Source organism: Hippichthys cyanospilos, chromosome 1 (genome assembly GCF_059441005.1).
Source record: "Hippichthys cyanospilos isolate Australia breed blue-spotted pipefish chromosome 1, RoL_Hcya_1.0, whole genome shotgun sequence".
In the NCBI taxonomy this organism is placed as follows: Eukaryota; Metazoa; Chordata; class Actinopteri; order Syngnathiformes; family Syngnathidae; genus Hippichthys; species Hippichthys cyanospilos.
Window position 1 is genome coordinate 11,404,316 of NC_142369.1, and position 26,146 is coordinate 11,430,461.

Consider the following 26,146-nt stretch of genomic DNA (forward strand, 5'->3'; position numbering starts at 1 on the left):
TTGAAAATAAATCATCCTTCTGAAAAAATGTTACTTTTTTGAAATGTTCAACTTTTGTCAGTTTTTCACCATTTTTTCTTTGAAAATGAGTGCTTCTTGAAAAATGTGGCTTTTTTAAAAAACGCGAATGAGACATTTGGTGGTAAACAGCAATTATTTATTGAAAGGCTAAAGAATAAGTATCAGCTCTATTGCATTATTGTAACATCTTGTTTCCATGACGATGGCGAGGGTGTAAGAGTTCTTCCTTTTTTTGTTTTTACAACATGGTTTGTGATGTGTGAACACAAACACACAAGAAGAAAACATTCATGAAGCACAAATTGCACAGCAGATACTCGCAAAGTGTTGAAATAGTAGAGCCCACAACTCCCAAGGTAAACATCACTGTCTTTTTTTTTTGTTTTGTTCCTTTTTCCAGCGGGTGGACTGGTGTGTCGTGTTCTTGAGTGTCAAGTGTCGGGCCCAGCCCACAAAAAAGTGTCTTTTCATTGCAAAACACAAACACAAAAAAGACGAAAGTGATGACAAGAAGAAAAAAACTTGTTGCTGTGGTGCTGATGCACCAAGTCAGTCCGCCCGTGTGCATGCAAAAAAATCTTGATTTAAAAAAAGAAAAAAATTAAAAAATGTAAAAGCAGCCATCATTGCATAAATACTTTGTACACGTGAAATGATGTCAGGGACCACGTGAATTATTCATACAAAAATTTAAGTCAACTCAAGATTTTCTTTTTTTTTTTTACATTGACAATAACACACGCTATGACATCAACAATGGCCGTCACCACGTGTGTGTAGGTGAACCTGGCTGCAGCCATGTTGTGTTTTTATGGCGGTCAATCAAAACTGGGACCTGACTTTCAAATCTTGTGTTGGTTAGGACAAAAATAAAAACAAAAGGCTTCTTTCTCTGACAACGATTTAAAAAGAGGTTCAAGTATGGCCTGCGGTTTGTCGACCTCTAGTGGTGACTTTAAGCGCACACCAGAATAGTCGGCGTGTTAAATGAGAAGTTGTTTCATGGGACCAATGTTGAAAGCTTAAAATAAGAAAAATGTCAAATTGTTATTTTCATGAGATATGTCATTGATAATAAGAAAAAATATTTTTTTCCCGCAAGAAATGTCACCAATATTCCAGTCTGCTTTTTGATAATAGTTAAATAACAAAGGGGGTAACTATACACAAACGCTTTTCAATATTGAATCATAAACAAACTTTTTCAAGAATATTTGAAGATTAAATTAAAAAGAAAAAAAAACTATACAGCAATTACAGTAATCAAGTCAGACTTTTTTCAAGACATTTGAACATTATTGTTATATTTTTCCAGAAAATTTGTAATATGAACACAATCCATAAACCATGAGAATGTATTCTGCTTGAATCCGGTCTTTAGTCCTGACATTAAAAATAATTACTTCTAAAAATGTATTCTAGTACATTTAAAATGCATTGCTATGACTTTCATTTTATTTCATTCATTTTTGGCACTTGCATTTGGCTGCAACCAGGTTCAAACATGTACACCCAAAAATAATAACGATGTGTTTCAATGTGTGTACATTCCTTATAGCAACCTAAATAACATCTGGAACATGTTGATTTGTGTCATGACAAATTAAGCATGACATGATGATGATGATGATGATGATAATGCCAGCGAGGATGGTCAACAAAGTTTAAACACACACGTACACAAACACACACAAAAAAAAAAACATCGTCTCGCGCGTACGCACACACACACAAATAGAAGAAAGTCTCTTTTGGTAGAAAATCCTGTACAACAACTGAAGACTGACCAGACATTATTAATATTAAAGTTATTTCAAGATCAAGATATTAGATATGATATTCCAACATGTCTTATCCAGTCTCTTCCGGAAGCAGCAAATCAATAATTCGGCAAAAAACAACAAAAAAAAAAACAAGTGGACAATTTTTGCATAACGAGTGACATTATTATTCATGAGTGACATTCATATCTCTTTGACGTCCACCTGCTAGCCGCTATGTTACATTTGACCCTTTTTTTTTGTGGGTGTGTTCAAAAGGCCGTGGTTACATGTATGTACATTATAAACACCTTGAGAACGAGGGCGCCTTCAGTTCTTGTGCTCGTCGTTGACGGCCGTGCGCTCGTGTTGCAGGTTGCAGTAACAGTTCTGGCACACGCGCACCGGAGACGAGATTTTCAGACGCTTGATCTCCGACTGGAAGCGACTGCACCTGCAAAGCAGAGGTCACCGTGTGCACGCGGCTCACAAATGAGCAGGAAGCAAAAGCAAAGGGTGGGCCTTTCATTCATTAGTTTGGTTGTTTTCCGGATTTATGTTTGAGAATATGTACAGTGTTTGACAGAGTATGCGACCTTCAAAATAATTGCATTGAAAGCGACTGTTAAAAAGGGTTACTTTTTAAAAATGTTTATATGGTGATATCTGGTACTTGTTGGATTTTGAAAAAGAAACACTGGTCAAAAATATGACTTTTTAACTTGCAAATAAGACAAGTACTTAAAAATGAGAAAATTGTTCCTTTTGCTTCAAAAAATTGTTTTTTGTGAGAACATTTTGACTCTCAAAATTTAAGAAATCAAACATTACGTATATAGCATGTCATACATAAAAGGAATCAGTACTTCATATGTTCAAATCAAACTGACACCACACTTGACAAAATGTGACTACTCTGACTGAAAAATTAAGACTTTTTTTTGGAAAAAAAGTGTCTTCTTCCCTTCAAAAAAACCCCATAAAAAATAAGTATAAATAAACTTTATTCATTTCCTGAAAATTTTGACTTTCCTGAAAATGGTGATTTAAATTTTGAAATTTTGAAATTTTACTCTTTCAAAGCCCAGCGTTATTGGAAAAAGGAAATCTCCAGAGGGTTAATATATTTAGCATTTTCACTCACCTTTCAAGGCCAGCAGAATATTGTGTACTATGTCTATGTAAATATGGGTGACACCATACTTCCATTCTTCAGTTTGAATTGATGTAGGTAATAGCTGTTTGGTAAGTGTGGAAACACTACCATCCAATGTTCACAGTTAGCACTACAGTGCTCAATTGGCTTATATTAAGTAAGCATTAGTCAAGGGTGTCAGCCACCCTCCATAAAAGAAAAAATTGACCTATATATACACACACACATGAAAAGAAATTTTGAAATCTGGAGAATTTCCCACCCAGTTTGAAAGTGAACTTACTTCTGACAAAAGAGTTGACCACAGTTGCGACAGTGGTGACGTCTCTCGGTGAGGGAGAATCGCACAGCGCACCCCGAGCAGCTGTCCACCACCTCGTCCTTGACCCAGTGGTCGGCTGCTGAGCGCCCCGGCTGGTCGCTCACGGACCAGCTAAAGACGCGACCGCGCCCGTCGCCAACCAGGATCTTGCTGTGGTCCCTGGTAGGTAAAAAAAGTCAAAAAATGTGAGAGCAGTGTGCAAAACTATTTGAACATTTGTTCCATAGCCCTGCTACATTGGCCCATGTACGGCTTCTTGCAACATGTTACAAATGAGGCAAAACTGTATTTTACTTGTCATCATATTTTACTTGTGAATATGCTTTATACTTGTGTAAGTAGTGTGCAGCTATCAAGTCGTGCATATCATCTTCCTAGTCACTTCGTATTTTCTTGTGTTCATCAACAAAACAAGAACACACAATATTGTTCATATTTATTTACGAAACACCAATGGAAGCAGTATTCTCAAATTCATTGCATACCTGCTGTACAATTACAATAATTCTATTCTAATCACGCACCAAGCAGTTTACTAGTACAGTTTAGTTGTGCAAAGTAGGCCCAACACTAAACCTTGTAAGAACCGGATGTTCCATTATTGCACCGAATTGTGTTACCAGGACAAAGAGCGTACTAACACGTGAACCTTAAGCTGAGATAAAAGATAAAAAATTCATGCTCAAACAGCTAGTCATCACGGCATGACAAAACTGCGGCACCGAGTCAAAATGTCGGCAAGGCAAAATGACGACTTACTTGGAGATGGCGAGTGCGCTGATCTCGGCAGGATGCGCGTTGTCCTTGCGGTCAAACGCAGTGTGCATGGTGAGTTTGCTGCGGAAAACCAGCTGGCGCTCCCACCTGTAGCCTGTTGAGCGTCATGTCACATGTTAGCAAGCTAGCTGTTAGCAAGCGGACCCCCATACGGGTGCGCAAATTCTGTTTGGTATTAGCTTGCGTACTCAGGGAGTCAACAACTAAACCTACCTGCCCTGAGCTGATTGAAGGTCCGCGCCTCTACAACAGGCGGGTGCAACAGCTGTGTATTGGTGCTACTGAGCCCGTGGGGGTGCGCATGGTGAGGGTGCGCGCCCTTGTGTTGGCCTTCCGAGTAGTTGACAAACACAAAGCCGTCCTTCTCGTCGATGCTCAGGCTGTCGGACCAGCGGTGGGAGTCATCCGAGCCGCTGTCCATGGACCATGACGCAGCACCTCGCGTGGATGGACCTTGATCAAAATAAATCAATAAAAAATGATGTTCATTGCTTTTTATGATTTTTTACTATTTCAGTAAAAAAAAAAAAGACTGGGGGAAAATTATTCTTGAAAATGTCATTTGTGTGGACTCATTTTAAGCCTTTGGAGCGCTGGCTTTAAGCCATTCAGGGAATATTGGTGAGAAATATAAACCAGTGACTTATTTTGTGGACTACGGAGGTAGGGGTGCACAAAAAATGCGTAGCTAAATACTTAAAGGAGCTTTCTTGCAGGGTGTCACCTCTGGGTCTGTGCACGGCACTTCCGGGTTGGCTTCCGGGCTGACTAGACGGGTTGCGTGCTGCTTTGTGGTCCTGGCTCAAACTATTTCCTGCTTCTCCTCCTTCTTCTCCGTCTGATTCGCTGCTGTCCTCATCGCCGCCCTCTTGAGGAGTGAAGGGAAAAACGCATGACGCTTTTTCATAAAATTCAAACATTTCTGTTTTGTTTTGTTTTTGTTCCCCCCTCGGACTGACCGATTTTGTCATCCCCGCAACAGTCGGGAACATCAGGCTCGACAGGTTGGGGAGCGGGCGTCTCTGGGACTTGGAGGAATTCCATCCTCCAGAACTAGAAAAACAACAGATTACTAAAGGTTACTGAGGCAGAATAAACACACCAAACACAGGTGTAAAATATGGTAAGGAAAAAGGAATTCTACACTAGTTTCTGGTGCTAGCTGAGGTTTGTTATGTTTTTGTGTGCGTTTACCCTGACGACACCATCCGAGTGTCCCGTGACGATGACGTTGTGCGTGTCCCACTCGTTCATCTCGGATACGCAGCAGCATGAGATATTCTGGCTGCGTCCGGTGAAGGTGTTGGCGCTAGCGATGGGGCTGCCATTGATGCTCCACACGTGGATGTACGTGCCAGCGCATGACACGATGTCACCCTGCCCATGGATGCACACGCACACACAAGCTAGCATTAGCATGTTAGCGATACTAATTTTCCGATACAAGCTTTGTAACAGTTAACATGCCATCTGCGTTAGACATTGGAGCAGTTTGAGAATTTTAGTGCTGGTCACAAAAGCGGTTTTGGTGTGTTAGCATTAAGCAAAGTACAGTATTTGTTTGGGATGCTAGCATTAGCCTCGGTTGTGGGGTTAGGGTTAGTTCTGTGATTTTAGCATTAGCTGCAATAGTGGTTTAGTGATGTTAGCATTAGGCACAGTAGCTTTTACACTTTTACAGAACCTGATCATTTGAATCATTTAATTAATTGGCCAGTATGAGCCATTTTCAAACATGCCAAAATTATCTACAATGTTGTCATTTCTAAACAATGATAATGTTTAATGATAATGATAATATGATAATGTTTAATGATGACAAAAAACAAAGGTTATAATGTTCATTTTTTTATATTAGCAAAACTCTGAATCAGATTTTTAAAAAACTGCCTATTTCTGCCAATTTTTGTTTAGTTTTTAATTTTGTTGTAAACACAAAATAAATAGTGGTGGTAATGGTAAACAGAGTGGACTCAAATAGCACTTATATAGCTCGAATCACGGTCCCCCCACATTTGTCGGCACCCACCGTGAGTTCATTGATGCAAAGTGCGGAGACAGGAGCACGGTGTCCTCTTAGTTGCGTCACAAAGGAAAGCTTGTTGAGGTCCCAGACGATGCAAGTTCTATCCCGAGAGCCACTCACTACGATGTGGTACGCAGATGACGCTGTCAAACAAGTGACAGCGTCTGTATGGCCCAACAGCGCCTGCGGACATACACAAAGGGGTAGTACCATGGCATCTCCGCGTTAAAATGGAAATTTTTACCTGCTTGAGCGCGAGTGTCTTGGCTCGCTCTTTGGACATGCCCGTCTCCCAAACGCAGATGGCTGTGCTGGTACCACCCGTGATCACCAGTTTGGGGTTCGGGCAGATGGCGCACAAGATCTGACCCCACTCGGACAAACACTCATACACCACCAACGCCTAAAGAAAGAAAGAAATACAATTACGGGCCACTTATGTTCGGTACAAATTGAAAATGTTCCAACAAGGTTTTTTTTCTTTTGTTTCCCCCCTCCGTGGACAAGGGCCCAGACCCGCTCAGATTACTGCCCATTTAAACCACCAAATCTGGTCCATCCCTTCTTTCACCATCTTCTTTTTTTTTTTAAGATCATTTTAAGTGATGTCTATATGCATAGGTTTACATGCATCTATTTTATCTTTGATATTTCGGTTCGGTGAGCTTTCTTTGTAGTATTTCCACTGACCTTATCAGATTCGTAATTGGCCAGACGGCAGCTGAGGTCAGCGTAGCCCCATGCGAAAGTCTTGTTCCACGTGGGCGGAGTCAGCACTTTGTTCTGCTCCACAGCAAGGATGCCTTTGTCAGTGCATACAATTTGACCCACGGGCTCCTTCAGCTCTGAAGCAAAGAAACAATAATAACATTATGTAGAGTTGTTATTATATTGTGTGTGTGTGTGTGTGTACCTTTGACAGGGGCCAGTGAGGGCCTGAGGTTGTCCAGGTGGTAAAAGAAGATCTTCTCGCCCGTGGAACTTGGTGGAGCATTGGTAGCGTCACCATTAGCTTTGCTGCGAACCCGTTTGGGCGGGTGTGGTTTCTTAAACAGCTGCAAAATACACGTTTGTAACATTAGTATTAGCCCCAGTGGCAGTTTTGCAAAGTAAGCAATAGTTACCTGTACTAGGGCAGTATTATCATTTAAGAATTTTTCAAATTGTGGCTTTAGATGCGATGACATTTTGTAGGGTTAGCATTTACAATAATGCAATTTCAATACGTAGCAGAAATGTGGAGTTAGCATGAGCTTTAGCACCTGTTTGGGAATCTGTCCAAAATTGTTGATGAATCCGATGGTGGCAGTTTCCTTGAGAGGGTCGTTGATGTTGTAGATGTCCACCTGACCCTCGTAGAAAAGATGGTGGAAAACATTGACGGCCTCTACGGCAGGAGGACCTTGCTGCTTGTAGCCAAAAATCAGGTCAATCCACTCGTGGAGATGTGCCGACACGTAATCGCACTCCAGTGCCTTGACAAAAAGATGCGAGAATGACCACAGACGAAACATAAATGTTTGATATAGAATAGGCATTCCTAAACTGGGTGCGAGAGGGAAGGGGGGTTCTGAGTTAGACTTTATGTTGAAAGGGGGTTTCCACCTCAAATCTTTGCAATGGTAGTACTAAACTTTTGAGAAGGTGGAAGAGGGGGTGCTAAAGCAGTGTGACGCCTCTCAGGATATCCAAAAAGTTGCACAGCTTAAAAACTGTAGGGACAGTGAATGCTAATGGCACACCTCTCTGTGTACTCGGATGAACTCTCGGGGGTCACCCTTAGCCCATGGAGGCAGGATGACGTCGCCCAACTTGGTGCCATTCTGCTTGGCGCCTGTTAGCATCAAAAAGATAGCCGTTAGCATCAAGGATGTTTGTCACTTTGTTAGCATGTTAGATGCTACTCACCTAGATCAAAGTTGTTGGAGTTGAGCAGGAACTCTGGCAGGTAGAAGAACTCGGGGATCAGCTCCTTGACGTCGGCCATGTTGTGCTTGGCGGCAGACAGCCAGGCCTCACGCACGCTGTGGAACATCCTATCGGCCAAGTCAAAATGGCCACCCTGTGGAAAGTGCCCATTATGTTAGCTTAGCATTGCAAGCTTAGGTTTACGCGTATAAGGATTTCCTTACTTGTAGCCTGAGGAAAATCTGCGTAAAAGGTTCCATGCGCACCAAGTAGGAAGCAACAATCATGGCGGACGAGTAGTGTGTACCGTAGTGGTAGGCGGGGGTTTCACCTATGTGGGGAAATCATTGTTGGGTCAATTTGTAATGGTTATCCAGTCACACGTCAGTATAATTTGGCACTATTTACCATTGGGGTCCTCCCAGTCCTTGTAGCGTTTCTTGTACTGCGTTAGCCGGTCATCTGTCTGCGCCCCCATGGGTTTGGCGAGATTACGGAAGGTCTTGGGGTTGTTCAGGTCCAGCTCCTTCATCACAAAACACAAACAAAATCATTGTGTTGGGATTCGAGACGGGGTAGCAGAGAGTCTGCTGCGCTGCAGAACTCACTTCAGAGTCAAAGTCCGCCAGGATCCAGGGGAAAACGGGATACTGCATCAGGTCGTTGTAAGAGCGCCCCGCCAGTGTGTTGAGGTGCATCAGGTACTGAAAATTACTGATCTCTCCTCGCTAGAGAGAGAGAGAAAAAAAAAAAAAAGAAGTCAGGCCAGGACAGGACCAAAGATGAGAGTCCAACTTGAGACATGAGATGGATGCTTTTTACCTCCCAACGCTGTGTCACAGACTTCTCACCCACTAAAGTGCTAAGGAGACCAGACCTGACGGCAAGATGATAAACACGGTTGAGATTTCAAGTCTATTGTTCGCATTAAGAGTGGTAGTAATTTTACTGCAGTTAACATTAGCGACTGGATCAGTATTTTGTCTTCGGTCAGTAGCAATATTTTTAATGTTAGCATTAGCCTGGATTGGAATCAATTTTCTGCCTTTAGCATTTGGGATTGTGACAGTAATCTTTTGTAGATAACTTTGTTAACGGTAACAGTTTTCGGTCAAAGGTCGCAGTTTTGCAAGTTAGCACTGACATTTTCTTTTCCTGTTAGCATTGGCCATTACCTCCACAGTGGTTTTGTGCCATCTTCATTACAATATCATTCATTAGCACTGGCCACAGTTGCTGTATATTGTGTTGATTACTTTCTTTCATCTTATATGGTAAAGCAAATAAAACACACCCTTGTTCCACGCTGGTATTTGGTCTCTGTCCCGATACTGACTCAGAGCTGTCGGCCAGCGACGGCACCACTGCCAGAAACCTACGGGGATCGGTTTTATAATTAATACAGTCCACTCAATAGTATGAAAAAGAGGTGCTCAGTACCTTTGATAGACTTTGTTGCGAACCCCCTTCTGGAAAGCCAGCAGGTAGTTCCTCCCATCGGCGGAGAACACCTCAACCGCCATTGGCTGTTACATATAAACGAAACATTTATTTTCTCATCCTGGCAGATGCTGCACCCCCATAAAGACAAAGAGAAAGTTGCACCTGCAGCAGGTAGCGTCGCTTGTGCACCTCCTTGATGTCCTCGTAGGCGAAGCTGCTGCACGTCCGCTTCAGCTGACTTTGACCCTGGCGCGCACCCCTGGGGATGATGGCCTCATGCAAGCTGGGAAATGACAGAAAAACATGAGATTTGTTTGTTTTTGCAATATGTGCATAGGATGATAGGGAGAGTAAGAACAGTGCCAGGAACTTGAAAAGTTACAAGGCTTACATTATTTGGGAAAGACTAGAAGATCAGTGAGGTTGAAATGAGGTACACCAAATCTATTGTGATGTTGATTGGAGTGTGCCTACTCTTGTGGGGTATTCATAGAATGCATCAATCAATTCTTTTGGAATGTCAAATGGGGGGGAAGACAGTAGTAAATTGCAGATGTACTTGGACGGCAGCGTGTCGATGTCCCTGATCTCTCTGGACACAGTCATGGTGTAGCCGTCAATGACATAGAAGTGTTCTTTTCCAAAGAGCAGCAAACCCTCGCTAGTGTCCAGACCCTGGACGCGGGCACAGCGGTACATGTGCTGGATCTGAACATACGCAAACAAGTGTTTTATGTCAATAACAAGTGTGCTAAAACAAACAAAAGAATAAGGTCTTTTTTTTAAATGAAAAAAGCATCATGTATGAGAATATTGTGCACTTTCAATAAATACAAAATTAGTTTGTTTTTTTAAGAAAAAGGTGACTGCTTTTACAATTAGTAAAAAATAAAAAGTTGTTTTTTTAAAGAAAAATGTTGCATCAAAATGAGAAGCATAATATATCATGAAATCAAATATCAAATAAAAAAAGTATTACATTTCACTCACACCAACAACAAAGAGGAAAATACGTATATCAAGAATAAAATCTTTTTTTTTTTTTATCACAGAAAGGGCATAACAATAGGGATATTTTTCTGTGAAATGCCTATTTATTATTTGGAAAAAAATATGTATGCTTCATAAATATGATTCATAATTGTAACGGTGCTGTGTGCTGTGTGAATTTTATCATGTGACTTTATTACTGAAAAGTGTATGATTGTTCAAAACATCTTTTTTGTTGTTGTCATGCAGACCTTCTCCCCCTCCTCCAGCAGCCGCAGCAGAGCGGTGTTGTCAGTGCGCTGCTGCTGCTCCTCCTCGGATCCGCCTGACTCCAGCAGTTGATCCTGGATCTGATCCTGAGCGTCCTCGTCGCCGCCGTCCGCCGTTGACCGAGAGCGCTTGAGCGGTGCTTTCACCAAACCTGAGAAAAAAAGGGGATGTTGTTCAAAATAATGACATGTAGAGCATCGTTAATTCTACAAAAAAGGGTAGCATACATGAAAATAGTCATTAATTAACGGAAAAAGTATATAACAAGATCAGTACTTTTGCGTGAGAAAAGTAATAACAGTCGAAGAGCAAAACAGCCCCTTTGTTCATTTCTTATTTCAAAAACAAAGTGACACCTTTGCCTCACCTTTGACCCTTGCAATGGTGTCCTCTCCGTGCTCGGGTTCTTGTCGTGTGGTCTCGCCCTCGCTGCTGTGCTCCACCGAATGTTGATACATCCCCGGATTGCCAGACAAAAGGCGCACGTAGTATTCTTTGCTGTCGGCGCTGATGGCACGACGGTAGCGCACTGGCTTCTTCTCAGGAGATAAAAAAATAATAATATTTGAATATACTACATTTCGTTTTAATTTAGGATATATATTTCTCCCATCTCTCCAAAAATTTGCAGGTGGGGCTCAAATATTTGTTTATTGATCTATGATTTGGGGCTGAACAAAGTTTGCCAAGAAATGTGTGGCTGAATGGGCAAGACAGAAATAAATGTTTTTGTGCTCTTTAAAGTAGAAAATAAATCACAACAAAAATAAAAATACCATTGCTAGTTTTTAAACTTTAGGCCTTGTCTACATGCAGACTGGCAGACTGGCAGTAAATGTCTCCGTTTTACCCTATTTTCTATACGCAGCCTGGATGTTTTGTTTTTTTTTCTCCACCAAAACCGAATCTTTCAAAACCTCCAGCCGAAGTGAAGATTTGCCCAAGCCTATGGTTTGGTGGTTGCGTGTAACCAGCTTAAACCGGAGATTTGCGTCATCGAGCTACTCTTTTTCCTGCCAAAGATGCAGATACCGGGGACATCAGAGGCGGAGGTTCTTTCTGATTGGACACGTCAGAGGCGGAAATTCTTTCTGATTGGACAGAATTTGGCGACAGCACTGCCGCCTAGCGACTTGGCATGCCGGTGAGTGAATGAAACTGCACTGTGCTGGAATCGTATAGACGCGATTTCTTTAAATAAACAAACATCAACGATGAGAGGGAGATATACGGGTTTAAAGAAGCGGGTGCATGTAGACAAGGCCGCAATTTATCAAAAAAATTCCACCTAGCAACAGGTGCCCTAGTGGCTCACAGATTCACAGTTTTTATTGGTCAATGGGGCTCATCAATTATGCACGTCAACAAGTGACCAACCAACTGGTATTGAGCATGCTTTTTTTTTTTTTAAGTTGACTAAACTCTGGCAAGCGACGAGTAACCTCCCAGCAAAAAGGTGGACTTCAAATGCGTACCTGTGTCGAATTAGTGTTGTTTTCCGTCTCGGGAATGTACGGGTAGTGGATGTAGAACATGTCGTTGCGCACCATCTTCTTACGCATGCGGCACGGTCCCTCAGTCATCTCTAACATGAACTTGTCCAGGTGGGAGCCGATGGGTGGTCCCCACAGGCCCCGCTCACGAAGAAGTTCGTACTCGATGGACGCCCACTGCTCCGTCACGTACTTGAGCGCATTCTGCTGCCGCTGGGAGATGGCAAGACAAGAGGGAAGTCCGTGAGTGGGACATGTTGAGGCTCAACCAATTCAGACTGATTATAATTGACCTAGAGAAAGGTGAATGGTATATTTTAATTAAGTTTTCGGTATTTACTGATCTTTTGTGTCTTTTTGTGCACTTGTGCTAACAAAGTATATTGAACAAGGTTTATTGAAGTTGATACCTCTTGGTGCTCTTTGTACTGCATGGCCACTAGGTCTCTCACCACTGCAATGTGTGTGAACATCCACTGAAAAGCTTCCTGTGGTGTCCCAAAAAAAACAAAAACAAAAAAAAACAAAGTGACAATTCAAATGTAACCGCAGTGAGTATTTTGACCAATCCTTTGAGCTAAAACATGGCACAAGGGAGCTGAAATTTCACACAGATGGAAACAACAATTCAAAGTTCAACATGGCATGACCACTTAGTTTACCAGGAGTGTGCCATCCCTTGGCTAAAATACTGCGAGAATGATGTGGGAAAAATGAACTAAAAATTGTCAAAATACTGCATAAGTATAAATGTTGTGTCTTTAGATTTGGACTTGCACTGGCCTGCGCTGAGAGGCTGTTTCTGCTCAGGCTGTTCTCCTTCTTATGGCGCCGCACACCCGTCAGCTTGGACAGGCCAAAACCACTGCTGACTCGTGACAGTTTGGACTGGGTCGCCACTGCAGGGGCTGCCGCCTCGCCGCGGCTGATACACTTTTTCTCATGGACTGGAATCAAAGACACTTGAATGAAGACCATATTTATTTTCATGTTTATTCATTTGTATTTATTTTGGTATTAGTTTTATTTTTTTCTATCGAGTAGGGTGAAAGACAAAGATAAGTTTACTAAGTATTGTGGAATAAAGTAAGATCATGTGAAATGGGTGTTTGCCCTTTTCTTCTTCTGTGTGACCTTACAGCAATATTGCAGTAAATACGTTTAATAAGAACCCCAAAAGCTCATGTGTGATATTAACTCATTGACTTCTAGTGACGGCAAAAGACACCAAAAATATATTGTGACTGGGCTGGCTGTGAATTAATAATGAAACTGAAAAATGTGAAAACAAAAGACAGTTTCGCTATAATTATTCAGCGTTCCCTCAATTTTGAATATTGTATATTGTAAAGGGGACCGGTAAGTGAATTCCGCAAAGTAGACTCTAGTTTAACAATAAAAAAATGTTCCTTACCTAGGTGGTTCTGCCAGCTCTTGAGAGCGGGTTCCTCCAGAGCGGGCCGGGCCGTGGCGATGTCTACGTGGCCGCGGTCGTTACAGGGCAGCGACACCTTGAAAATGTCCTCCAGCATCTGACGCTTGCTGTGCATTAGCTCGGTCCACACACGGTTCACCGCCTTCAGTAAAAGCTGCCGCCCTGCAAAAGTCCATTGATCCTCATCATGACCTTTACCAAAGCAAATAGTGGTTCCAAAATTCCAGTCTCACCTTCGCTGATGTCATGGTTGTGTGCTGCGTCACTCTCATTTTCCGGTGACATCATGACGTGCCATGTGGTCATACGGGCTTCCGCTTCCAGACCAAAGCCTTCCACGCTGCTGCAAACACACACACGCACGCTTTTGAAATGGTCCAGTGGTGGGATGTAGGGATGAACAATTATTTAAAAGCAATAGTTACAAAAAAGCTAAAGTAAGTCACAAGATTGCTTTTTTCCAGCATATTGCTTATATTATTTTTCCATAATATCCAGAAAATTGGCACATGCCAATCATTTGCTCTCATTCATTTTCTGTCCCAAAACCAATAAATTGTCACATTTAAAGAGGGTTAACAATTTTAGCACAGCCACTAGGTCCCTTACTGCTAGGCAGAATTAGTTGAGCGCCCTTATTTGCATAAAAATGTCACCTATTTCTAGGCATATTATTTAAAGTTTCCACCTGCAAAGAATTTAGCAGTATTCATCTGCCACATCACAGGAATGACGAGCCAGGCTCAGACGGTGTCCTATACATGCCAACAATCTGCCGTGTCCCTCTTGAAAGCTTACCTGCCGGCGTGCAGGCAGATGAAGCAATGCGCCAGGCAGGCCACAAAGTCCTGGTCGTGGTTGCCGGGGCCGAGCACCAGGTTGCGGTTGACGGTGAGAACCCGCAGCGCGTCCAACAGCGCTACCTGTTGCGCCACAGTCTTGTGTGGCCGACACAGCTGGTAGAGAACCGTGCGGTTCAGGCAGTGGTACACGACGTCCAGGGACAGACCTTGAGACCGTCTTTTGGACTGGGAAGAAGAAAAATGGATTTCAGTTAGAACATGACTTTGTGCCCAAGTAGGCCAAAAATATAATTTTCTTACATTGTAAAGTCTTTTGAGGCCAACGTAAACCATTTTTTGTGCCAAAAGAAGTCACACGATCAATAACTTACAAGCAGTAGTGCTTTTTCACATCACTGTGTATGCATCAAGTGTGATTAAAGTGTGTACAAATTTGTGCGCACTTGTCCAATGAGTTGCACGATGAAGTCTACCACCAACTTGGAGTCCTTATTGAACATGCCCTGCCACAGCTTGTCCACCACACGCTGGCAGAAGTAGAAGACGTTGTGCACCAGGATCTGGTAGCTTCCGCCACTGCTAAGGGGCAGGGATGAATCCTCGCCTGCAATCATTTTTTTTTAATTTATTATCTTTTAAGGCAAAGAGAGAGATACTGTAACCGTGCAAGTGTTTGTGGTCAGGGAAAACCCATTCATTTGCATGTCGGCTAGCGTGGCGGATTGATCTCACCAAGTAAAACGTCAGCAGCCAGCAGGTGGTCCATTACGCCATCCAGAATGTTGGACTGGAACTCCTTTTGCTGAGTTCTGGTGGAACGTTCCGGAGATGCCTTTGGATCACAAAATAATAAGGGGACTAAATATAACAGGGATGTCCGCCAATGCCGTTTTTCATAACAATTTAATGACAACTTTGAAATGGCGAAGATAAAATTTGTAATAAATAAACTGTAAAATATCTCAATTTGTGAATTTTATTGTAAAAGTCTAAATTTGGAAACACTGAAATGGATGATTTGGAATAATGACAAATTTGGTAAGACAGACATTTTGACGTTTGAAATTTTGACTAAATGGAAAGCCATATTGTTGCTGCCTGAGAGACAATTGTCTGAATATGGTCATTTTCACATTTTACGCAGGTTGCCCACCTCAAGCAGCAGGTCAATGACAGGTGTCTGCTTGGTGGCGGGCGTAATGCACATGTTGTCCATGATGAGTGCCCTCATGAAATCAAAGACGTATTTCTTGGCCGGGTGGTTGGTCAGCGAGGTCTTGGAGCCCACGTTGCAATACTCTGACTGGCTGCGGTTCATGCCCGAGTCCGAGACGAAGGCCTTCAGCTCCTCGATGGGCGAGCCTGCCTCGTCGTCCAGGTCACTCACCTGGAAATAATAGCCCTGTTAGTGCAAAATTTCTTCCTCCTGTGCCCAAAATCGCCATTACCATCTCTGAGTACGGTCTCATGTTGAAGGGGAAGACGGCGGCGGCCAGTGCGCACAGGAAGTCGGGGCTGTGCCACATAGGGGCCAGGTCAGGCACGTTGTGGTACAGGTAGCGGAAGAACTGCATCAGCGTCACCGGGTATTCTCTGAGCCACGAGCCCTCCTCCTCTGACTGCCACGGCTGAAAGAAAGAAATTTCAGATCATCATATTAGCTCTTGTACTTTTTTCTTACTTTTGTCCAAATTTGTGGTCATTTTTGTCTCACCAGGTTGAGCATGCTACGCAGCATGGCGAGCAGCAGGAAAGCGGCCTCAGTGCAGACGCTGTGGATAGAACCCACTACGGTGGCGCTGGATGCCGGCACACCGAAGATGAACGTCCACATGGAGTCAAGGTCAAACTGAACAACGAAACATGGCGAAATATTGAACAGGAATATTCTTGAAGGTAAATAATAGTTATGACAATGTAGCAGAACCTCCAAAGCTGAACAGCTCAGTAACATTGTGTTTGCATTTTCTGCAGGGACTCTTCTTTCCTACCTAACTCATTAACTACCATTGACGCTATTGTCATAAGTTAACTCAATCACTGTCACTAACCACTACATAAGTCGTTTCTTTTTTGAAAAGAATTACAATTGATCCTGCCCATTTATATTCATATTTCCACCCACACTTGATATTAAATTAAACAAAGAATATCCTCAAAAAAAATATACAGTAGTAACTGGAGTCAACAAAACAAAAATTGGTGTGACGTTACAAAAACATTTTTGTATTTTGTGTTCAACTTTGGACAGCCTGCTTGAAATACTAGCAAAATAAGAAAGTAGTAGTAAAGGTTTGTGGTACTGACATGTACCTGCAGGCTGTCTGGCAGCTCAGTGACAGGCTGCTGCAGGAAGAGTGCCATCAACAGGAAGTAGAGCTCGGGTACGTTAGTGTGCTTAGGCAGCAGCGTCTGCAGCACCGGGAAGCCCGGAAAATGGCACGCATCGCGGTTGATTTCCCGTACTGTGGACCGGCCGCCTGCACTGCGACCTACATTGAAGCCTGGATAAAAATATGTGGTGTTAACTACTGGATCCTAGTAGTAAGTCTGAGTATGGTTGAGATGCAAGGTGATTGGTTTGCTATTGGTTTTCCTCTAGCTGGGAATACATAGACAACATCAAGACTTCTAAATGATGAATAAAATCAGCATTCTGATTTTAATGATTATGGGACTACTATGAAACAAGCGTGTGATATAGGCATATTCTTTTGGGCTCATTTCTGCCCCTGCACCATTTCACATACCCGCACAAATGAGATATCAAAAGATGCGGATTGGAATTACTTAGTTTAGAATTACATAATAACACTAACATTATTGAGGGACAGCAAAATTAGCACGGCATTTCTCCGATGCAGTGCTCTTGTTTGCCTGTATTCCCAAGTCCCAGACGCATACATTTTGATGGAGGACGCATACCTTCAAATCAATGTGCATCCCTTGGACGCATCATTTTTTTTTTTACATCAAAATATTAATCATCATCCATCTACTCCTTTATTCAACAAAATTTAACATCTTAGGAACATTTTTGACAACTTTGTGGGTTTTGATCTCTCAGGAAGAAAAAAAAAATTGAGAGAAAAAAAAAAAAGAACACAGCTTTGTTATAAAAAATGCTGCTTACATCTTGAGCCTCATGTTGTTGTCACGGCCATGCTTCCGGGAGTAACTTCAAAATACAACCATTCCAATGCCATATGTTGGTTTCATACTTTACTTGATAGCCTGTGTTTTATTTTTGAAGTATTTTCTGACTTCCTTTACAAGCAGCCACGTCACCAGACACATTTCACTAGGACAAATGCTAATTCACTTGATGCTCCAGTAGCTGGAAGAAACATTTTTCCCTATCATCAAGTTGTGGACCATATACATATATTTCCTTTGACATTTGTTAATATCTGTTGTTGGATTTTGCTCACGTCTTGTAAATGCAGTTTGAACCTTGGACTTAATTGGTCCTTTTTATTGCGCAATTTTTGGGACTCCAAACATTTCTGTCGGGATCCATAGTCGTATAGCGAGTCCGGGGCCCAACGGATTTTAGAGGTAAAATGAGCACTGCTGATGTCTAGTGCCGCACAATTAGCATCAAAACATTTTGTTTAATATTGTGGCATTTATTATTATCACATTTATGATTCAACAAATGTTTATTTCACTACTTTTCAACAAAAGTTTGTTTCTCACTATGAATGACATAGCATGGTATGTTGGCGTAGTATTTAAGCATCTTAAAAACCTGGCTTCCAGGTGATAAACTGACAACTGGTTGAGAATGTGCTTTTTTAATATGCTACAAACTTAGGCGCGAATTTTAAATGAACATAATGCTGACAGTCGGGTAAATCATTGTAGTGGAAATTGTGATTACGGTATGTTTGATATTTAATTAATTGTGCAACCCCATGTCAACTACAATAAACAGTTAAGTGTCCATTTTATGTGCACTAAAGCAGGAATCTAAACAGGATGAAAAGCAGCAATTTACTACCGTCACAACAGGGCGCTAGGGCAGGGTTGGAAATAAAAAAAAAGAGAGAGAAACCAACCCTTGTCCACGCGCCGTACAAACTGGGAACCGAAGGATGGCCAACTCCGACGGAAATGGACCCCTGAGACTTTGAAGGGGGCCTCGCACTCACCCAGCACGGTGCCAATCTTGTTGGTGAGCACCGAGTCGGTGTGATCCAGCCAGCCTCCGCCGCACGCGCCCTCCTTGAAACGGTGCAGGACAGCCGGATTGGACAGAAGCACGGTGAGAATCCACAGAGCCGCCGCCACCGTGCTCGAATGAAGGTGCTCTTCCATGAACATCAGAAGCCAATCCAGGCCCAGAGTACGCACCAAGTCGTCGCATGCCCTAAAGAGGGAGACGAAGAGTTAACTTTTTTCCCCCATTAGAGTCTTTGGATTGAATCACAGTCTCAACTGGGATGAACTGCAGCCCAACTAAAGTAAATTGTATTGTATCAGAAATGCAAGAAAGAATTAGAGTGAATTGAATTCTGATTGGAGTATGATAACTGGAGTGAAATGTATTAAAATTGGACTACGATTCTCTTCAATTATGATAGAATGACAAGTGCAAGTCAGTCATAAAATGATGTTCGGTAAATGAAGAGTCGTAATCGATGCAAATATTATCTTTGAGTCTCAGCATATGTGCTGCACGGTGCAGTTGGTCTTACTGTGCGTTAACGGTCGTCTTGTCCTTGGTGGTGAAGAGCAGCCTGAGCAGGTTGTCCAGCAGCCTGTTGCGGAGCAGGATGAGGTTGGCCGACAGCAGGCCGCCAAAGTCGTCCTCAGTGCCCGCGTCTGTCTTTTCCTCATTGTTGATCTCCATCACAACGAATTTTTCGCACACGGCGAACGTGGGCAGCGTGGATGATAGAAACTGACCGAATCTGCCATGGAAAACACATTGTCATTGGCTTTTTCAGGTGCTTGATAGAATGCTCATTTTTTTCTTACATTTAATATTGTAAGTTTTTTTTTTTTAATTTCTTTTTAAAAAAAGTATTATTTTGTAGTTTTTTACAAAGCTTTTTCTCAATATTTTTCTGTTTGATTTACAGTTTTTTCCCCCCATTTCAAATCCTTTGTATTTATCTGAATTTGTATTTTTACCTCAGAAAAAAACTGATAGAAAATGTTTATTTTTTATTTTACAAGTTATTTCTAGTTTATTGTCTTAAAATGTTTAAGGTCACTTTGTTTTACATTAATTTTTTTTTTTCATGTTAAAAGGTGTTTTATTTTTTATTTAAAATGTAGAAAAAACACATAAAATATAAATAACCAGATTACAAAATATGTTAAGTATTTTTCTCCTGTCGTTAATTGGTCATTTGTGTTGTTCTTTTAGATCTTTTCAATTTAAAAAAAAAATAGACAAAAATGAAAAAAAAAAGATACAATTTAAAGTTCTGAGTTGTATTTGGATCATTTGTTTTTAGTTTTTTACATAAATACATAAAACCTAACAAATACATATTTCAAAAATAGTCTTTTCAAGTTATAAATGATGTTACCTTTTCCTGATTTATTTTTAACTTAATCATTTTCTGTAAAAAAGGGAAAAAAAAAGCACAAAAAAATACATTGTGACGTTTTATGTGCTGTGTGAGTGATTTCATTTTATATTGTGTTAAAACGGATTTCATGTTTGTATTGCATGTTTTAAAACCAAATCATTTGGGAACATTTTTTTTAAGTAACACAAATGTGACATTTAAAATGTGTGACATTTAAAACGGGTTTGGGTGGTGTTTTTTCATTTTTTTAAATGAATGACAATGAGATCGAGAAAACAGTTAGTGTTCCAAAGCAGGTCTGACCTAAGCAGGTCGTAGGGGTTGGGGAAGCCCTGCAGCAGCAGGCTGAGCACATTGCTGATAGCAGCCACGGTGGGCTGTGATAGTGAAGCGTCGCGAAGCGTCAACAGCAGTCTGGGCACCATCTGGAACTCGCGCAGCAGCCTGGCGTTCTTGGCAGCCTCGCTGTGGTCAGATTAATAACATCAATAGCGTCAAATCAATAATGAAAATTCAGATGGTATTCGATTGGGGAAGAGGGACACACCTGGACTCGGTCAGAAGCTCAATGAAATGTTCAAAGAGAGAAAGGTGAAGCTCGTAAGGTGCGTGCAGCCAGACCTGAAGATAAAATACATTCATAAACTTATTACAATCTTCCTCGTCACACTAACCATTTGGTTACATAAATTGACATCTTTTTAGCATGTATTTTTTAAAAATAAAACTAATACATACAAATAAGGTGTTTTAATATTTTATAATGACATTGTTTGTTTTTTTTAATTAAAAATAGTGTCATTTTTCACATTTTTACATTTCTAGATTCTATATTGAGCACAAAGGCAATCTTTTTTTTATCATTCTTGCTTTTTGTGAAACTGATTTTATGAATTGTCTTCCAAGAAAATTGAAAATACAAAATACTCATTTGCATCTGTGATTTTATCTCTCTCTCTCTCTCTATAGTTTACATAATACAATTTATGTATTTTCATTTTTTTCTAATGCATTTTGGTATTTACATAAATAAAAAGTAAGGAAACTATTTTTAGATAGTTATGTTGTCTTATTAGATTGAACATTACTGCACTTGATTTTTTTAAAATGAATAAAAATATAAATGTTTAAAAAGATTATTTGATTTTAAAACTTTTTTTTTAAAGATTGGGGAAAAACAATCATTTTAGATATAGTTTATCTTGCTAAATTTAATCAAAATTTTATCAAATTCAGATTTTTTTTTTCATAAAACATGATAAAAAAAATACCCCAGAAAAAGGGGTTGTAGTTAACATTTGCACTCAAAAAATATTTCTTAAGTCAAATTTGTATTTGAAACAACATTTTGGAGCACAGTCGGACCTCAAAGTCACAGAGGAGGTCCTGGAAGGCGGTGGAGTTTGGAATGATGGACGTTTCGTGTCCGCTGTCCACCGTGCCCACCAGGGAGAAGGTGAGATGCAGGATGTGACTGTTGAGCAGAGAGCGCTTCTTCTTCAGTAGCATGGCCAGCAGCTGTGCAAAAAAAAAAAAAGCCTGGTTCATCATTGGTCACTGCAGTGCGCTGTTATGTAAAAACATTGTTCTTCTTGGTGTACTGGATACTTTGGTGATATCAGCCTCAACAGTGAACAGCTATTCAAACATTGTGAGTTAAGTGTGCGAAGCTATTTAAAAGTGATTCTGGTTGCATTTGTGCTAACCTGCATGTTGAAGCCATGCATCAGTCACTACAGTGGACAGCTACTCAAAAGTCTGAGTGATCAAAGTTTTTGTTGCAGGCAAGTTACAGAACAGCTATTCATTATGGCTTAATTTTTCAATCACTACAATGGAAGCTTGCATATGAACTCAGGTTCAATATAAGCTGACTCAGTCAAGTTTAGAGACTGATGAAAACGAAGAGCTCTTGAATAGTTTTCCACTATATTGACTGATACCACTGCAGGACCCAACCTGGTATCCCTTGATGCGCTCCATCTCCTTGCTGGCCAGTGGGTTACTTTTGACCACACAGACCAGCGCCTTGACAGCTGCGTATAGACCCTCCACGTCTGAGGCCATGGCAACCAGGCCCAAGATGGCTGCCGCGCCGCCCACGTACTGAAGGTTAGTAGCAACCGGCTTGGGCGAGAAGGCGCGCACCCCTGGAGAGATAAATCATAAAAGTTGCAACAACAAACAGCCTATGTTAGCAATGTTAGCTTAGTTAGCCTTTTTTAGCAACCTCAGATTCATTAGCTTTGTTAAATAGCATCAGTTTTTAAATAATGAGGTTTGTTAGAATCATCTCAGTTGGCTCACCCAAATAACCAATTACAGCAGCGCCGATGGTACGGGCAGGTCCATTGAGGTGACCTGCTGCATTGTGGATCAGCTTGACGGGCGTGGCATTTTCATGGGAAGAAATTGCCAGCTAACACAAAAGAGAAGATGACTTTATAAGTGGCAAGTCATTAGCTCAAATGTAGCCAAAATACCATAGACACAACTGGACGTAGAGAATCGTTAAAATCCCAAAAGGCTAAGTTGAATTCTATCAGACCTGATATTTTTAGGTCAAAAAGAAGTGGAAAGTTACCAAACTAAAGCGCCAGCAATGCAAGGGGAAATTCAGCTCCAATCAATATGCTTCCATTTTGCTGTCAGTAACATGCATCACCTGTTTGGCGATGGCCTTGCTGTCCAGCTTGTTGTAAACTTTCCTGATCTTGGCCACAGTTAACGTGGACACTGACACAGCAAACAGGCTGAAGGACACCTTTTCCTCTGGCACCAACGCCACCGGGGCAGGCGGCACCATCTCCGCCTTGGACTCCTTACCTACACAGAGGGTGTGGGAGACTATTTAGGAAAAGCGGGAGGGGACGAATCCAAAGGCGACCAGCGGTAACGGCTCTCACATGGAAGGTAGACGGCCTGCAGGCTCCCCACGTTGGTGGGGCCAAGCTCGAAGATGGCTGCCACGCTGGTGGCGGGCAGCGCCTCCTCCAGGAAGTGGCATGGTCCCAGACGCCACACCAGGCCTGACACCTGGCGCTGGGCGGGGGGCGTGCCCACATAGCCGTACACAGTGCTGGCCACAGGGGGGTTGGCCGAACCCGAGCCACCCGGCACGCTGTGCACGTAGTGAAGCTGCAACAAAACCACGACTGTTACGACAAACACACAGCTCACGGAACATTTCGTCATCTGGCAATATGAATCAAGTCCAAAATGAACCTCATGTTGCGACCTTCTGCAGGTGCAAAAAGCAGGATTCAAGTGCTGGATAATTGCAAAGAAAATACAGTGTGGCCCCTAACCCCTATGTTTATTATTAATCCTAACTCCTATCTCTCTGACCCTAACACTCCAACCCTATCCCTCTAAACCTTTAACCCTAACCCTTTAACCCTAACATAACCCTAACCCCCTAACTCTAACCTCCTAACTCTATACCTAAAGCCTAACCCTCTAAACCTCTAAACCTCTAACTCTAACACTCTAACCATAACCATAACACCAATCCTAACCCTAAACCCTAACCATAACCCTAACCCTATGCCTAAACCCTAATCCTCTTTTTCATTTTCTTCTTCTTTCATTGTCTTATTGAGAGTTGCTTGTTTTGTGTGCATTCGTCATTTTTCTGTCTACTTGGTCTTTTTTCCTGTTTTTCCCTCACAAGTATCATTAACAATGCTAAAATGAACAGGATGAACTTTCCGGTGAATAAGAGCATGAAAAAATAGTTTGGAAGTAACGTCGCACTCAGCAATTTGCTCTTCTGATCAGTTTGTTCGACAGGAAGCTGACTCTCGCCATTTGTCAGGAAGAAACAAAAAGTCATATCTGGTCCACAGGAACCTCCTGAAGAGAAATCATTACTTTCACAAAAGATCTTTAGGATTACATACCTTGACATTGTTGACAAGCTGTCCGTCCAGGTAGAGCGAGGCCATACTGTTCTTCAGCATGCCCTTACTCATGACTAACACCAGGTGGTGCCACTGGCCCTCAGCGATCATCTCACCGCAGCGGAAGCGGGCGCAGCAGGGAAGGATCTCATAGAAAGATGCCTCCTCGCTAGACTCATCAGCTGGCAAAGAAAGGAAAACAAGACAACAAAAACACGTCACTTCACTTCTTATCAAGTGACTTGACAATGTTTGATATTTAATCCAGTAAGGCTGTATGACTAAAGTCTGCTGGTAAAGCCATGAATAAAGGTAAATCCATTCACTATATACTCTTAAGAACCAAAAATTCGATTCAATAATAGGCTAAAACAAAATTCAAGACAAAACATGTTAAATGAAAAAAAAATGGCATTGAAAAAAGAAGTGTGAAATACTGTAAATATGAATGGTGTCAGATGCTTGTGGAAGATTTAAATAAAATACTATTTTACAATAGTAAATAGAAAAGTACTTTTTGGTCTAAAAAAAAAAAAACCTTTAATAATAATAGATAATAACTACTACTAGTAATACATAAATAACATTATTAATAATCCATAACATATATTATTAATTATTTAGAAGATATTCTTAAAACACAAAATATTAATAATTAAAAATATTACAATTAAAAATAAAAAACTAAAGGTACAGCTAAAGGTTCAAAACAATAAATTACGACTACCATAGAAAATGAATGATACTTACAAGATATGCTAAGTTAAACAGAGCTTCAAATATTTATATTTGGGTTTTTTTTTGTTTGAAATTGGCGCACTGAAAGGAGATGGGAAATAATTTTGCTGCAACACACAATGTAAATTTAGGGGGGAAACTTATTATTAGCCGAAGAAAGGAAACTGGCTATTCATTTATAACACATGAAATAACATTAAATTAATTCTGTGGCTCACAGTAGGTCTGAAGCAGCTCCTCCTTGGTGGAGACGGTGAGCGAGCGGTCTTTGGCCGACAGCACCACGGCCAAGCAGACGTAGTGCTGCTCCGACGATGTGGCGCGGCGCACCACCGTCAGCAGCCGCACTGGGTGGTTCTGTGGCGGCGTGCTGAAGCGCTCCACGCAGAACCAGCAGGAGTAGCTCAGGCCAGACGGTGGCGGGAACAGGCGCTCTCCTGAAGGGGCACGCACAAAAGCACGTGTTAGGAAATCATGATAGTAACTTGCTACCATTCCAACAACTGTGGCTGCAATCTATTCAACATGCAAAGGTGCACCGTTTGCAGTGCTAAAAAACACGTGTTGGGAAACACCACTAACAATGGAGCTCTGGTGCTTGGTTATAGATTGATTGATATAGTTACTTTTTAGCTTGTTTTGAAATTCGGTTTTAAAATATTTTTTAGTGGTTTCTAGAGTGGGTTTGTTAGTTGAATCAGTTTTTTTTTTTTTCTGACAGTCTCAGAGTCATCCAAGTAAAGATCTAAAATAAGGTCAGCCTAAATATAATTTAACAATGTACAATAAATCACAATTCCTTGGCAGTAATACTGAAATAAATAATGTTCACATAAATCTAACGTATGAAATAGTTGACTAAGATTAAAATAAAGGACCTTTTTGCTAATACGGTAAAATAATATTTACAGTGTTTTCATAATTAAACTTCATCTTGTTAGATTTATAATTACAAATTGTAGTTCCAGTTAGCAATTGTTTTTCAAAAAGATGTTGTTTTTTTTTATTTTGGGTTTAAAGACGTTCTTTCAATTTTAGCTTTTGTTTTGTCATTTGATTTTGTTAACTACAGAAATCCTTTGATATCATCCCTTAGGCAACAGATTTTAGAACAAAAATGGTGGAGCAACACATGGAGCTAGATAATATACCAACACTCACAGGATATACAGTCAACTGCAAACAGAGAAAACCTATGAAGTCAAAAGAATACAACACCTAATACGTAATTTATTTTATAATACTTAGCCAGCTGTATTTATAATTTAAAATGTATCTGTATGTAAGCTTGCCATTTCTGGCATCAAAATGCACGCAAGCGATGCATGGCGCATTACAGTCACTTTTAACATTTATTACAAAGTTGTTTTTTTCCCGATCCAGTAATGGCCTTCACGCAATCAGAAGTGCGTTTTTCGTCCTTGAATTTCTTTTGATGTGTGTGCTCACGTTGAAAATCTTTTGAAGCGTCCAAGTAAAATTGCGATTTAAGGCTTTCAGAATGTGTCAGTTATGTTTTTTATATCCATAAAAGTTTTGAGATATCCTATGTCAAA

At 41.2% G+C, this 26,146-nt stretch overlaps 1 protein-coding gene across 5 annotated transcripts in view; it reads right to left on the minus strand.

The window, feature by feature from the left end:
* Positions 1-135: 135 nt before the first annotated feature.
* Positions 136-26,146, minus strand: part of wdfy3 (WD repeat and FYVE domain containing 3) — a 58,860-nt gene continuing 32,849 nt past the window's right edge. Inside the window, exons 20-66 of one of the 5 annotated variants that reach the window (XM_088416153.1) lie at positions 24,809-25,027; positions 23,853-24,034; positions 22,857-23,088; positions 22,616-22,776; positions 22,258-22,369; positions 21,910-22,100; positions 21,316-21,468; positions 20,498-20,571; positions 20,254-20,415; positions 19,105-19,320; positions 18,559-18,776; positions 16,712-16,908; positions 16,119-16,253; positions 15,853-16,032; positions 15,558-15,791; positions 15,137-15,236; positions 14,848-15,008; positions 14,400-14,629; positions 13,835-13,941; positions 13,581-13,763; positions 12,950-13,113; positions 12,577-12,654; positions 12,149-12,379; positions 11,041-11,209; positions 10,655-10,824; positions 9,973-10,121; positions 9,576-9,696; positions 9,411-9,496; positions 9,265-9,345; positions 8,793-8,847; positions 8,579-8,698; positions 8,379-8,496; positions 8,195-8,301; positions 7,971-8,124; positions 7,805-7,896; positions 7,325-7,537; positions 6,976-7,117; positions 6,753-6,907; positions 6,307-6,465; positions 6,066-6,245; positions 5,231-5,413; positions 4,996-5,089; positions 4,761-4,904; positions 4,250-4,489; positions 4,019-4,130; positions 3,221-3,418; positions 136-2,235 (exon numbers count right to left, since the gene is read on the minus strand). In XM_088416153.1, the coding sequence (XP_088272279.1) occupies positions 2,112-2,235; positions 3,221-3,418; positions 4,019-4,130; positions 4,250-4,489; positions 4,761-4,904; positions 4,996-5,089; positions 5,231-5,413; positions 6,066-6,245; positions 6,307-6,465; positions 6,753-6,907; positions 6,976-7,117; positions 7,325-7,537; positions 7,805-7,896; positions 7,971-8,124; positions 8,195-8,301; positions 8,379-8,496; positions 8,579-8,698; positions 8,793-8,847; positions 9,265-9,345; positions 9,411-9,496; positions 9,576-9,696; positions 9,973-10,121; positions 10,655-10,824; positions 11,041-11,209; positions 12,149-12,379; positions 12,577-12,654; positions 12,950-13,113; positions 13,581-13,763; positions 13,835-13,941; positions 14,400-14,629; positions 14,848-15,008; positions 15,137-15,236; positions 15,558-15,791; positions 15,853-16,032; positions 16,119-16,253; positions 16,712-16,908; positions 18,559-18,776; positions 19,105-19,320; positions 20,254-20,415; positions 20,498-20,571; positions 21,316-21,468; positions 21,910-22,100; positions 22,258-22,369; positions 22,616-22,776; positions 22,857-23,088; positions 23,853-24,034; positions 24,809-25,027 (7,286 nt within the window). In that variant the 3' untranslated portion in view covers positions 136-2,111. Of the gene's footprint in view, positions 2,236-3,220; positions 3,419-4,018; positions 4,131-4,249; positions 4,490-4,760; positions 4,905-4,995; positions 5,090-5,230; positions 5,414-6,065; positions 6,246-6,306; positions 6,466-6,752; positions 6,908-6,975; positions 7,118-7,324; positions 7,538-7,804; positions 7,897-7,970; positions 8,125-8,194; positions 8,302-8,378; positions 8,497-8,578; positions 8,699-8,792; positions 8,848-9,264; positions 9,346-9,410; positions 9,497-9,575; positions 9,697-9,972; positions 10,122-10,654; positions 10,825-11,040; positions 11,210-12,148; positions 12,380-12,576; positions 12,655-12,949; positions 13,114-13,580; positions 13,764-13,834; positions 13,945-14,399; positions 14,630-14,847; positions 15,009-15,136; positions 15,237-15,557; positions 15,792-15,852; positions 16,033-16,118; positions 16,254-16,711; positions 16,909-18,465; positions 18,777-19,104; positions 19,321-20,253; positions 20,416-20,497; positions 20,572-21,315; positions 21,469-21,909; positions 22,101-22,257; positions 22,370-22,615; positions 22,777-22,856; positions 23,089-23,852; positions 24,035-24,808; positions 25,028-26,146 lie in introns of all 5 variants that reach the window. The other 4 variants (XM_088416146.1, XM_088416137.1, XM_088416127.1 and 1 more) reach the window with 4 other exon arrangements.